The 12,528-nt window shown below is 35.8% G+C and overlaps 1 protein-coding gene across 2 annotated transcripts in view; it reads left to right on the forward strand.

Annotated features, from left to right (window-relative positions):
• The window catches only part of LOC127455990 (multiple epidermal growth factor-like domains protein 11), a 196,577-nt gene that overhangs the window by 40,289 nt on the left and 143,760 nt on the right, over positions 1-12,528 (forward strand). The window contains exons 2-3 of one of the 2 annotated variants that reach the window (XM_051724242.1): positions 6,889-7,013; positions 12,076-12,199. In XM_051724242.1, the coding sequence (XP_051580202.1) occupies positions 12,084-12,199 (116 nt within the window). In that variant the 5' untranslated portion in view covers positions 6,889-7,013; positions 12,076-12,083. The remainder of the gene's footprint in view (positions 1-6,888; positions 7,014-12,075; positions 12,200-12,528) is intronic. The other variant, XM_051724243.1, reaches the window with a different exon arrangement.

The following is a 12,528-nucleotide window of genomic DNA, read 5'->3' on the forward strand; positions in this document are numbered from 1 at the left end:
TTGTGATGGCCACTCCAATACCTTGATTTTGTTGTCCTTAAGCCATTTTGCCACAACTTTGGAGGTATGCTTGGGGTCATTGTCCATTTGGAATGCCCATTTGCGACCGAGCTTTAACTTCCTGGCTGATGTCTTGAGATGTTGTTTCAATATATCCACATAATTTTCCTTCCTCATGATGCCATCTGTTTTGTGAAGTGCACCAGTCCCTCCTGCAGCAAAGCACCCCCACAACATGATGCTGCCACCCCCGTACTTCACGGTCGGGTTGGTGTTCTTCGGCTTGCAAGCCTCACCCTTTTTCCTCCAAAGATAATAATGGTCATTATAGCCAAACAGTTCAAATTGTTTCATCAGACAAGTGGACATTTCTCCAAAAAGTAAGATATTTGTCCCCATGTGCACTTGCAAACTGTAGTCTGGCTTTTTTATGGTGGTTTTGGAGGCTTCTTCCTTGCTGAGCAGCCTTTCAGGTTGTCGATATAGGACTCATTTTTTAATGTGGATATAGATACCTGTCTTCACAAGGAACTTTGCTGTTGTTCTGAGATTGAGTTGCACTTTTTGCACCTAACTACGTTCATTTCTAGGAGACAGAATGCATCTCCTTCCTGAGCGGTATGATGGCTGCATGGTCCCATAGTGTTTATACTTGCGTACTATTGTTTGTACAGATGAACGTGGTACCTTCAGGCATTTGGAAATTGCTCCCAAGAATGAACCAGACTTGTGGAGGTCCACAATTTGTTTTCTGAGGTCTTGGCTGATTTCTGTTGATTTTCCCATGATGTCAAGCAAAGAGGCACTGAGTTTGAAGGTAGGCCTTAAAATACATCCACAGGTACACCTCCAATTGACTCCAATTAGCCTTTCAGAAGCTAATTGCCTAAAGGTTTGACACCATTTTCTGGAATTTTCCAAGCTGCTTAAAGGCACAGTTAACTTAGTGTATGTAAACTTCTGACCCACTTGATTTGTGATATAGTCAATTAAAAGTGAAACAATCTGTCTGTAAACAATTGTTGGAAAAATTACTTGTGTCATGCACAAAGTAGATGTCCTAAATGACTTGCCAAAACTATTGTTTGCTAATATGAAATCTGTGGAGTGGTTAAAAAATGAGTTTTAATGACTTCAACCTAAGTGTATGTAAACTTCAGATTTCAACTGTATATATACATTATATATATATATTAGTTCCCGACCGATATTATAAGCCGATATTAGCCTTTCACTGATATATCGGTATCGACGTATATTTTACCGATATGCGCCGATATGAAAACTTTTTTTCAGAATATATAATGCAGAAAACAATGCTTTAGAATTGGTGTAATTACATAGTTTGTCCAGCAGGGTGCGCTCCGACTCCACTGTTTACAGAGCTGACTCAGAGCTGATGGTGGCTCTGCAGACAGGGTTAAACAGTGCGGATTTGAGCGATGTCTTCTCCTTAAATTGCTAACTAGTTTGTGAAATACATACTGGAAAGTTAATAAAAAAATTACCCCATCGTTTTATATAACTGATATAATGTTAACCCTGTCCCTGACAACCATGTCACTCATGTTTATCACATCTGCTTGCTGTTAGCCAGCTATAGTTTGTCAGTGCTGTCAGTAATGTAGCAGATTGAAAGGTAAACATCAGAGCATCTTTTTGCAGCTCAGCCGACAACAGTGCGGTGGTGGATTGTGTGTGGTGAGTGTTGATTTCACGCTTCACTGTTACCTAATTGGTGAGACGCAATGCAGGAAAGTAAATAAAGTCCATCTTTTACTCTCTGTGACAACGAGCTTACAGCTAACTAGCTAATCAGTAGCTACTTTCATTGTTGTCAGCGTGTAAACGTATTCACTAGGGATGTGCGCTATGACTAATTTGACTGTTGTTTAAACGGAAGTTTGTAACCGACTAGTCGACTAGTCTAAAGAGAAACTAACCTTCAGAAAACAGTAAAAAAAAAAAAAAGTGACTCACCTGAGGTGGCTATCCTGTGCTTGAAAAAGCCTGCTCAGCGGAAAAATAACATCCAAGCATGCACAGATGTAAAGAAGACTCAACTGTGAAAACGTCCTTAGGGATTTTCGAACATTTGGAAAGCCGATTCTCGCACCACCGAAGTGATTTCATAACTACTTTACTGAGTTTGCTTGTCTAGCGAGAGGACATTTTCCTGTGCGCGCTGCGCGAGAGAGGGAAGACGCACACGCAGCCTGAGGTGAAATTAAACTCTGTATCTACTCCAGATATCCTCTTTTTTAAATAATATTTGTATTATTAATTCTATTTAAAATATGTAACATTAATATGACAGTAATTTAAATGCAGCCTCTGTAAAATTATAAAGCCAAACGTAAATGTGTAAAAATGATGATCAGTTTAATGGGGGGAAATATTAACCGACTAATAATTCCAGTGTCGACTAGCAGCATCAGAACCATTTATTCGACTAGTATCGCACATCCCTAGTATTCACCAAACTGTTTTGTTCAGGATTCAGTTTGGTACCCCCTTCAAACGAACAATTCCAGTCGTTGCATTTATAAAATGTAATATTTAAAAGTATGGTTTTCCAGACATTAAAATATGATATGTAATAAAAGTAGATTTAATAAATAGTATATTTGACCTGTGTAAATAATAATATATAGGAACTGTATCTAAAATAAATGAGGGGTGATACATACTAATACAACAGGCTGGAAAAATAGACATTATTTCATTATCCTATATATATATATATTTTGAATGTGTTGAAACTTGACACCGGGCGACGCACACTAAAAATGGCACCGTTAGATCAGTTTCATACTGAAGAGCCGCTTAAAAGTACGTTTTTTTTCTCTCTCATAAATGTACATGAGTGTAAATGCCAACATCATCATATATATCGAAAGGACTGAACCAAAACATGAGCTCATTGATGTCATTAAATGACATAAAAATGACTTTTTTATTCCATCAATTACTCCTGATCGGAGGCTGCTGTATATATTTAGTTTATACGTAGGGTTACGTCCTACCTAAATTGAATGGTGCAATGCTCAAATATTTAGTAGAACGTAAATTGTGACTTAGTGCCCATTTATGCCACAACTAGGCTAAGTTGCAATGTACGTATAGCTGGTGCAACCGGCCCCTGATGTTTATTTAGCTATTTATTTTATTTTAATTTATTCTTTATTTAAATGGTCAGCATTTGACTGACACTAAACAGTACTGATGTTTATTTAGCTATTTATCTTATTTTTATTTATTCGTTATTTTAATGGTCAGTATTTGACTGATACTAAACAGTACTGATGTTTATTTAGTTATTTATTTTATTTTTATTTATTCTTTATTTTAATGGTCAGCATTGGACTGATACTAAACAGTACTGATGTTTATTTAGCAAATTATTTTTTTATTTGTTATTTATTCTTTATTTAAATGGTCAGCATTTGACTGATACTAAACAGTACTGATGTTTATTTACATATTTATTTTATTTGTATTTATTCTTTATTTTAATGGTCAGCATTTGACTGATACTAAACAGTACTGATGTTTTAGTTATTTATTTTATTTGTATTTATTCTTTATTTTAATGGTCAGCATTTGACTGATACTAAACAGTACTGATGTTTATTTAGCTATTTACTGTATTTTTATTCTTTATTTAAATGGTCAGCAATTGACTGATACTAAACATACAGTACTGATGTTTATTTAGCTATTTACTGTATTTTTATTCTTTATTTAAATGGTCAGCAATTGACTGATACTAAACATACAGTACTGATGTTAATTAAGCTATTTATTTATTTTTATTTATTCTTTATTTAAATAGTGGGCAATTGACTGATACTAAACATACAGTACTGATTTTATTGTATTTATTTTATTTAAATGGTCAACAATTGACTGATACTAAACATACAGTACTGATGTTAATTAAGCTATTTATTTATTTTTATTTATTCTTTATTTAAATGGTGGGCAATTGACTGATACTAAACATACAGTACTGATTTTATTGTATTTATTTTATTTAAATGGTCAGCAATTGACTGATACTAAACAATACTGATGTTTATTTAGCTATTTATTTTATTTTTATTTATTCCTTATTTTAATGGTCAGCATTTGACTGATGTTAAACAGTACTGATGTTTATTTAGTTTATTGTATTTTTATTTTTATTTATTCTTTATTTTAATGGTCAGCATTTGACTGATACTAAACAGTACTGATGTTTATTTAGCTGTTTATTTTATTTTTTATTTATTCTTTATTTTAATGATCAACATTTGACTGATACTAAACAGTACTGATATTTATTTAGCTATTTATTTTATTTGTATTTATTCTTTATTTAAATTGTCAGCATTTGACTGATACTAAACATACAGTACTGATGTTTATTTAGCTATTTATTTTATTTGAATTTATTCTTTATTTAAATGGTCAGCAATTGACTGATACTAAACATACAGTACTGATGTTTATTTAGCTATTTATTGTATTTCTATTCTTTATTTAAATGGTCAGTAATTGACTTATACTAAACATACAGTACTGATGTTAATTAAGCTATTTTATTTTTATTTATTCTTTATTTAAATGGTCAGCAATTGACTGATACTAAACAGTACTGATTGTTTATTTAGCTATTTATTGTATTTTTATTTATTCTTTATTTTCTCAGTGTTCATTTCTAGAATTTGTTGATAATATATAATAATAATGTAAAATGTTCTTTGATAAAAAATATTTGTTTAAGAAAGCAGCCTTCCGAGTACCTTTGCATAGTCATATCGGTGCAAAATCGGTGAAAAATCCACATAGAAAAGGTCTGTTTTCATTCCAGCTCAAAAATGAGTTATATGGGTCACCATATCGGTAATCGGTGAATTTTCCCTCTCTAAAATCGGTCTCAAAAATCCCATATCAGTCGAGCTCATATATATATGATATATTTAATGTGATATATATAAAATAAAACATTTTGTTTAAAATAGTTAGATGAAGACAGTGTCACACAGCAGGACACTGATGACAGTGCTTAAAATTTCATGTCAGTTACCCACAATACTGTGTAAATGTTTATTTAAAAACAAATCAATGAAAACAATGTACATATATAAATATAAACAAATATAAATATATGTATAAATAAACATACCTCTTAAAGTGTAGATCTTTGCAGATATTTTGCAGATTAATTGCTCATATTTTCACTCTGTGAGTTTGTTGCATCTTTATATCTGCAGTGTTTTAATTCCTTCCTCAGATTAATCTTGAGAAAAAGTGAAAAGCCCAATGTTTTGACAAGCACTGTTTCTGCTATCCTTAAAAAGAAAACTAAGCCTCAAAGACTCAAATAGCCACAAAGTAATATTTTTCATGACTTATTTTCTAAATTTTTATCGGGCGTGAGCATTATTCAGCAAGCCGCACTTCTGCTCCCAGTAATGCTTATTACTGTAAATCAATGCATTGATTAATAAATTATGAAAATGACTATGTACTGCTCATAGCTTTACTCTTTGCAGATTTTATATACGCTGCTGTTATTTTATTTGTTGTAACTTGCAGTTATTTGTCATTTTGTGGTTATTCAGAGCTCATATTATACTTAATATGTTGTCTTTGGTTGTCACCATTATTGTGATTTGTATGTCAAATAATGAGGTCCACGTGAGGTAAGGAGTTCATACTCATATAAGGAAATGCGCTATGATTTGTAAGTAATTTCAAATAAAAGTCATTTCAATTTTTCTAAATAAAAGCCATTGTATTGACTTTACCTTATGGAGTATTTTGAATATTTACTCTGTAATGGGGTCAGTGCGGCCACCTATATAGTCTGTAGGACGGGCCGTACTTGCAGCATGGGCCAGCCCAAATTACACAGCGGCCCACAGTGAAAACGCCCGGTGCTCCCGACAGCCAGTCCGCCCCTGCGTCAGATTGTCAATCATGTACATCACCTGAATACGGTGTACTGAAACCAATCATAGACACTATGCTTGCTGTACATTTTAGAGACACATCCCAAAGCGACAGATCTCTAGCATTTTGAGCGGCATTGAGCGGATTTCTGCCGTGCCAGTGGACACGTAGAGTAGCCCAGACAATCAATACCAAGTAGCTCTAGAGGCTGCCGGGTGAACTCTTCAGCATGTAGACAGAGCACTGGTGGAATAGGTCACTTTCAGACAGCCTGTCCCCTCCAGTGTGCTTCCAGCTTATCTCCCTGCTCTTGTTCCACTCGTGTCCTCGCCTGCGGCTCTCCGCCTGCTCTCTCCTGCATCTGAAGGGGCAGGAAAATAAATAATGAATCCTGGTGACAGTAAAGCAAAAGCCCAACATCTTTTGTTTAAATCCATAGTGTCGTTGCTTTTTTTTTTTCTCATGTCCTAACTACTATGAAGATTTCCTGTGCCCCAACTCGGGCATAAGAAGATCCACATAATAAGAGGAATATAAGGCCCCTAGTTAGACCCAAGCTGTTGGCTCTGCGGTACTTGTCATTGTGTCGTTAAGTGCCATGAATAGCTTGTTCTCTGTTATTGTTGAAAATGATCTCATGTGCATGCTGGGAGATGAGATGCAATGACACTCCATGCTCTTAAGGTAATGTAAGCTCTGACCCTTGTGTGTTAGCAGGAGGTGAATGAGCCCAATGTTTCATGCCCTCCAAACAGGAGGCACAGTTTTGATTTAATATCAGGGATTTAGCAGCTGTTGCATTGGGGAGCATCTAATGCTTGGTTCTTCTGAGTGCTTCTCCTGAGAGTCAAGCAATCATCTTCCACCATTTTTCTCAATTTTATATTCCCTTTCCCTGCTCTCTTGTTCTAAAGTTTCTGTTTCTTCTCTCTCTATCTCAATGCCCAGGTGCCCTCTCTTTACTTTGAGTCTGATTATCAGTCTGTTTAGTCTCCAGCTCATCTGTATCTGGTCGAAGCAAGCAGTGATCTTTCACAGCAGACGCCACCAGGGACTGCAGCCTTTGGTCTGAGGTGAGTCCGACCGGGATCCATCTCCTTTCCTCCTGTCTCTTCTCATTCACAATCACCATTATTCCAGTCAGATCCACGTAGCCTTAATTCTTAGAAATCAGTGTTCATTAGAGTCACCTTCTCTTCAAGAGAAGCCACAGAATAATTTGATGTCAGATGCCTCATTACGGTACTCTACTTAAAGCCACTAGAACAGTGCAATCTTTTTCATGCTCGAGAATCACTGCAAGTCTGTGGGGATAATAAGAGTGGCAGATGCATTTTGATTAAATGCTGAGTGATCTTACAGTGAATATCAGTGATTCATAATGCATGCAATTAATTTCACCAGAAAGGGCCTGATCATACCTAAAATGTTATTACTTTTGCCATCTATATGTCATGTTATATTAACAATATTTTTTATGTCACTCAGTGTTGTCATTAACTGTTATGCTTTAGAATTTGCATTTATTAAAGGATTAGTCACACAAAACGATGGCAACTACAATCACTGACCTGTATGTACCATTTGTAACCATATCAAACATCTAGGGTGCCATTCTGTTGATTCACTATATCGAATTTGTGGTCACATTTAAATTAACTGGTTTTATTCAAGTCAAAAATATTATTTGATTTAACTGAATAAACCTGACTTCATTACACTGTAATGCATGTTATGAAAGATGTTGTCAGGAAACATAGAAATGTGCTTTATGTGGTAACATCTACATTAAAATAGTCATAAATATTATTTAACATGACTAAATCACTGAATCAGCTTGAGTACATTAGGTGACACCAACAAAAATAATTTTAAGATCAGGCAAAAGTTCCTTAACTTTGTGACAATTCCAAGTTACCACTTTGTAAAGTGGTTACACTCCTGAAAATAATTTTAAGGGTTAGAGATCAAGTAGAAATGTATGATTAAGGCACATATCCACTTTTTTATTTTTTATTTTTTATGATTTTTTTTTATAGCTGAGCAAAATATTAACATAAAAGTGTTACTCTCATAACTGGAGCTGAAGTACTGGATAAGTTGAGTCATATAAAGGCTTCAATTGGTGTCAGTGTAAATTAACCTTTTTACGGAAAGGAACATGACTTTAGCCTCCGCATTGAAAGAACTATTATGTAGTGGAAGTGAAAGAGATTTTGATTTCCCTTTCACGTGTGATTGACCTGCGGACACCTTTCAATGGCTTGGGATTGGCAATTGTGTGAAAGCCCATGTTATCAGAGATACAGTAGCTTGATGAAGGCATATCTTTTAAATCAATATTTTTACATGGAGTCCAATCGAAAGCACAATATTATAGAAATGTGTTGATATGTTGTGTACATTTACATGCTCACTTGCACCTCAGCAGGAAGGTCAGTGATTTTACAGTTGCAGGAAAAAGTATGTGAACCCTTTGGAGTTATATTTTTACACATTGTATTGAATAAAGGCATGGAAAATGTATCATTGTTTGTGTGTTATTCAAAAGTTATGACCAATTTATGCAGAACAATTTATCTTAAACATTCACATACCCTTTCTTGCATCTGTTATTGTGATTCTTTCCTGTAAGAAATTAGACAAAATAAACAGTTTAGAGTTATCCACAATCAATCAAAATCCTTTTCTTGTGTCCTTCTACAAAACCCTCTGCAGTTTAACACAGTGCTTTCACGCTTTGCCATACCATGCTTGAGCAGTAAGTCATTCATGTGCCCTTCTACATCTGTCACTGCCATGCCAATTCATCACAAACATGCTCATCTCCCATCATGTGTCTAATGAAATATCTTGACAATTTAAACAAACAGTTCACCCTGTGTGGCCTCAAAGAGTCCTTCATCACTGTCATGGGTCTAATGTCCTGAGCAATTCCTTAAGCATTGCAATACATACACACACAAGCATTCCTGTAATAAACATAAAGAATAGTGTTAGACCAAGAAATTGGCTGAAATTTGGCCATTTTGAGATTATCGGCATTGTCTTGTAAATGTGCCCGCTTGGGGGATAAAATAAATAGTTTTACCCAAAATTTTGACAATCAACTCACCCTCATGTCATTCCAAACCCGTATGACTTTCTTTTTTATGCGGAACACAAAGGAAGATTTTTAATGAATATCTCTGTCCATCTTTTCAATAAAATGGCAGTGGATAGTGCCTCACTTTAAAGATTAATAAAGGACTCAATGTAGCGCACATAGTGCTCATGAACATGCAAAGAATGTCAAGATTTTTACTGAAACATTATTTAAATTACAGGTCGGTTTTTACCAGGGCAGGGCACAGACATTTTGAGAGGCAGTGGCCCAAACCATGAATATACAGTATATATACAATATATATATATATATATATATATATATATATATATATATATATATATATATATATATCCCCAATAATAGGATACAAAGCAATATTTGTTCATTATCCTACTTTGCCTAATTCTGCTGACTTTATGAATGATCTTCGATATCAATCTTGTCTTACTGTGAATTAACACAAATTTCCCTCTTGAAAGAAGAATAACACTAAATCCACATTGGTTTTAAAACAGTTATTTTACTTAATAAGCTTGATAACATTGTGCAAAGAGTTTAGCTTGATAACATTGTGCAAACAGTATATGGTCATTCTACGACTATCATATAAGTGTCACGAAACGCTAACAAGCATAATCGAAGAAAAAGGGCAGGACTCAAGAATGCAGGGAATGGGTAAATTGATTAACTCAAAAATAAAAAAAAACAAACAGACTAAAACAAAACAGGAATCTAAACTGGAAAACGAAGCCAACTGGAACAGACTAGAGAGAGCAAGACAGACAGGGACCAACTGGATAATACTAGACGAACTCACCCAGGACAGAGCACACGAGTCCTTGGCTGTCCATAATCAGGGGTAATCCATAGCACCCAATGGGATAGGTAGCTCACAAACCCCTCAAACGACAAGGTTGCCAGACCTCCCATCTCCCAAGCACACTCAAGGCAGGTGTTAAAAAAGTCCTTTTGTAATCTATCCCGTCTGCAGCCAACAAAGCGATGCCATGCACCCTCACACTAGACAAAGCCTGAGCGCATACCACAAAGCAAATACCATGCGATGCTCGCAACAGGCGACAAAACGAGATGGGACATTTATGCGAGAGTTCGGCCACAAATAAACAGGCACCTAAGACAGAAGTGGCCAAACCCCAGCACAACATGAAGACGGATCGCGCCCCGGACGTGCAGCGCAACACGAAGTACACCTGAGGTCACGAGGGACAGACACAAACAATTGACATGAGTGCATGCCGCCAAGATGACTTAAGAGCAGTGCACTCACGCCAATAAACGACAAGACAAGAGAATGCATGACAATGCCAATAAGACAAGCCATGCATTCTCACGCAAGACACAGACTAGATAAGACACAAAATATGAAATCACACCACATGAGACAGAACACAAGTGCCTGGACTCAGCCACCAAGTAAAACCAAACCAACCGAAGTGTCTGAATCTAGACACAAGACAGAGACTAACAAGATATGAGTGTCAGGGCTCTGCCAGAACAGTCAGGAAGACAAAACTAAGGGCAGAACCCTGACAATAAGTCATATCATGCAAGTTATAACTACCTACTTAAACATCTGGACATGTGTATAACGGAATATCTTCGTATAGTTCAGCACGTTTCTTCAAACAACATAGAATGACAGTGACAGCTAGCCAGAGTGCCCTCATCCACTTTCATTCATTTCTTGCTTTTTTAATTCAGGTTCCGGGGCGTTTGTAGATCAGTGGTTAGATGGATCGATCAGACGTCTGCATTGGTTCACTTTTCTTTGTGCAAAGTGCAAAATGGCACGTTTACCTATTTAAATGAATATCAGATGTTAAACTACTTTGAATAATAGTTCTTACCAGGAATATACTTTAACGTCTGTTGTTGTTTATGCTTGAGGGCTTGCTGTTGGCTGTTGTCATTGCATAATTAATGAGGTTCATCTGTGCAGGTTTCAGGGACTGTTTGGGGGTGTTTATAATTAACAGTTAAAAGTTATTAGGGGTTATAGTTATGTTTTAAGTTCCGTTTAATGTTAATTATGTCGTTCTAAGTTATGACATGATTTATTTTTTTTATTTTTTTTTGTGGGTAAGATTAGTGTTCCTTTGAGTTAGTTGTGATATTGTTTCACATAACAATGGTGAACATAAAGCTTTACGGAGCTCTGAATCAAATGAATCATTTGATTCGGTAAATTATTTGGTAAGTAATTCTGTGTTTTTCGAAGCACTTGTTCTGCCATTCATTGGCAACACCTGCTGGTGAAATCATATGACTTAACCATTGTGATGTACGTGTAGAAGCATTAGTTTGAATCAAGTGGTGACACTTTATATTAGGTGGTCTAACTACTATGTACTAACATTAAATTCATACAAGACTATGTATTTACTGTGTAACTACATGTTGTTCTGCAAAATGCCCACATTTGCTGCTACTGCTACTACGGGTAGGCTTAGGAGTAAGGGGAGGGTTAGTGTTAGTATTAGGGGTTAGAGTTAGGTTTGGGGGTAAGGGTTGGGTTAGGGGTAAAGTTAAAAGTGTAACTACAAATGTAATTAAATGCAAGTACTTTAAATGTAATTACAATGCAACAACATGTATGTACATAATAAGTACATTGTATCAAATGAGTACATTGTAGTTAAGGCCACCTAATATAAAGTGGGTCCAAACAAATTGTTTGTTAATATTTCAAAGCTTGATGAAGCGTGTTTGTTAAGTGCCCATAGCTTGTTAAAGTTGCTGAAGTCTGACCTTCTGATTGCTTGAGGGAGACCAGTTTGATCATTATTTTCTATCAAGAATAGAAAAGCAATGAATCAAAGCAGCAAGTAGTCACTCCTTTTCAGTCAATACCCATGCTATACTACTATTAATGCATGCGCCAGAAGTGCGCATATTTTTATGTCAGCCGAAGTTCCATTGAAGTACCCCTGTTCTCTAGTGGTAAAGGACAAAAAATGTCCTTGTCTCTCACTCTCACTCTCTTTTTCTAACTCTCAATCTCACAGGAGGAGTCATGGGTTCGGTACGGACCTACCTATTAGCCCTGCCTGTGCTGGCTGTTCTGGGCCTCATTATCAGTGTATGGAGCCTCAACCCTGATGACCCCAATGTCTGCAGCCACTGGGAGAGGTGAGAGAGGGGCACTATAGTGTTAAACTCTGTTTTACCTTCCATTTATCTAATGGAGGATTCACACTGTTTAGACATGTTCTCCAACAACCCAGAAGGATTTTTTGTTTGATAAAGGAAAGGATCATAACTTAACAGTGCAGTGGTTTATGTACTGTATGTGTGAATGTTTGAGTATTATAATGTGCTTTCCCAGAAGAAAATTTTGTCGCTCAGTTATGTTTAATTCAAGTATCAACTTTGTCTCACATCTTTCTCCTAAAATGCCTTTGGAGAAATATATATATATATATATATATATTTGGACATGCAGAAAGTACATAGTTATA

This window comes from Myxocyprinus asiaticus, chromosome 18 (assembly GCF_019703515.2).
Source record: "Myxocyprinus asiaticus isolate MX2 ecotype Aquarium Trade chromosome 18, UBuf_Myxa_2, whole genome shotgun sequence".
In the NCBI taxonomy this organism is placed as follows: domain Eukaryota; kingdom Metazoa; phylum Chordata; class Actinopteri; order Cypriniformes; family Catostomidae; genus Myxocyprinus; species Myxocyprinus asiaticus.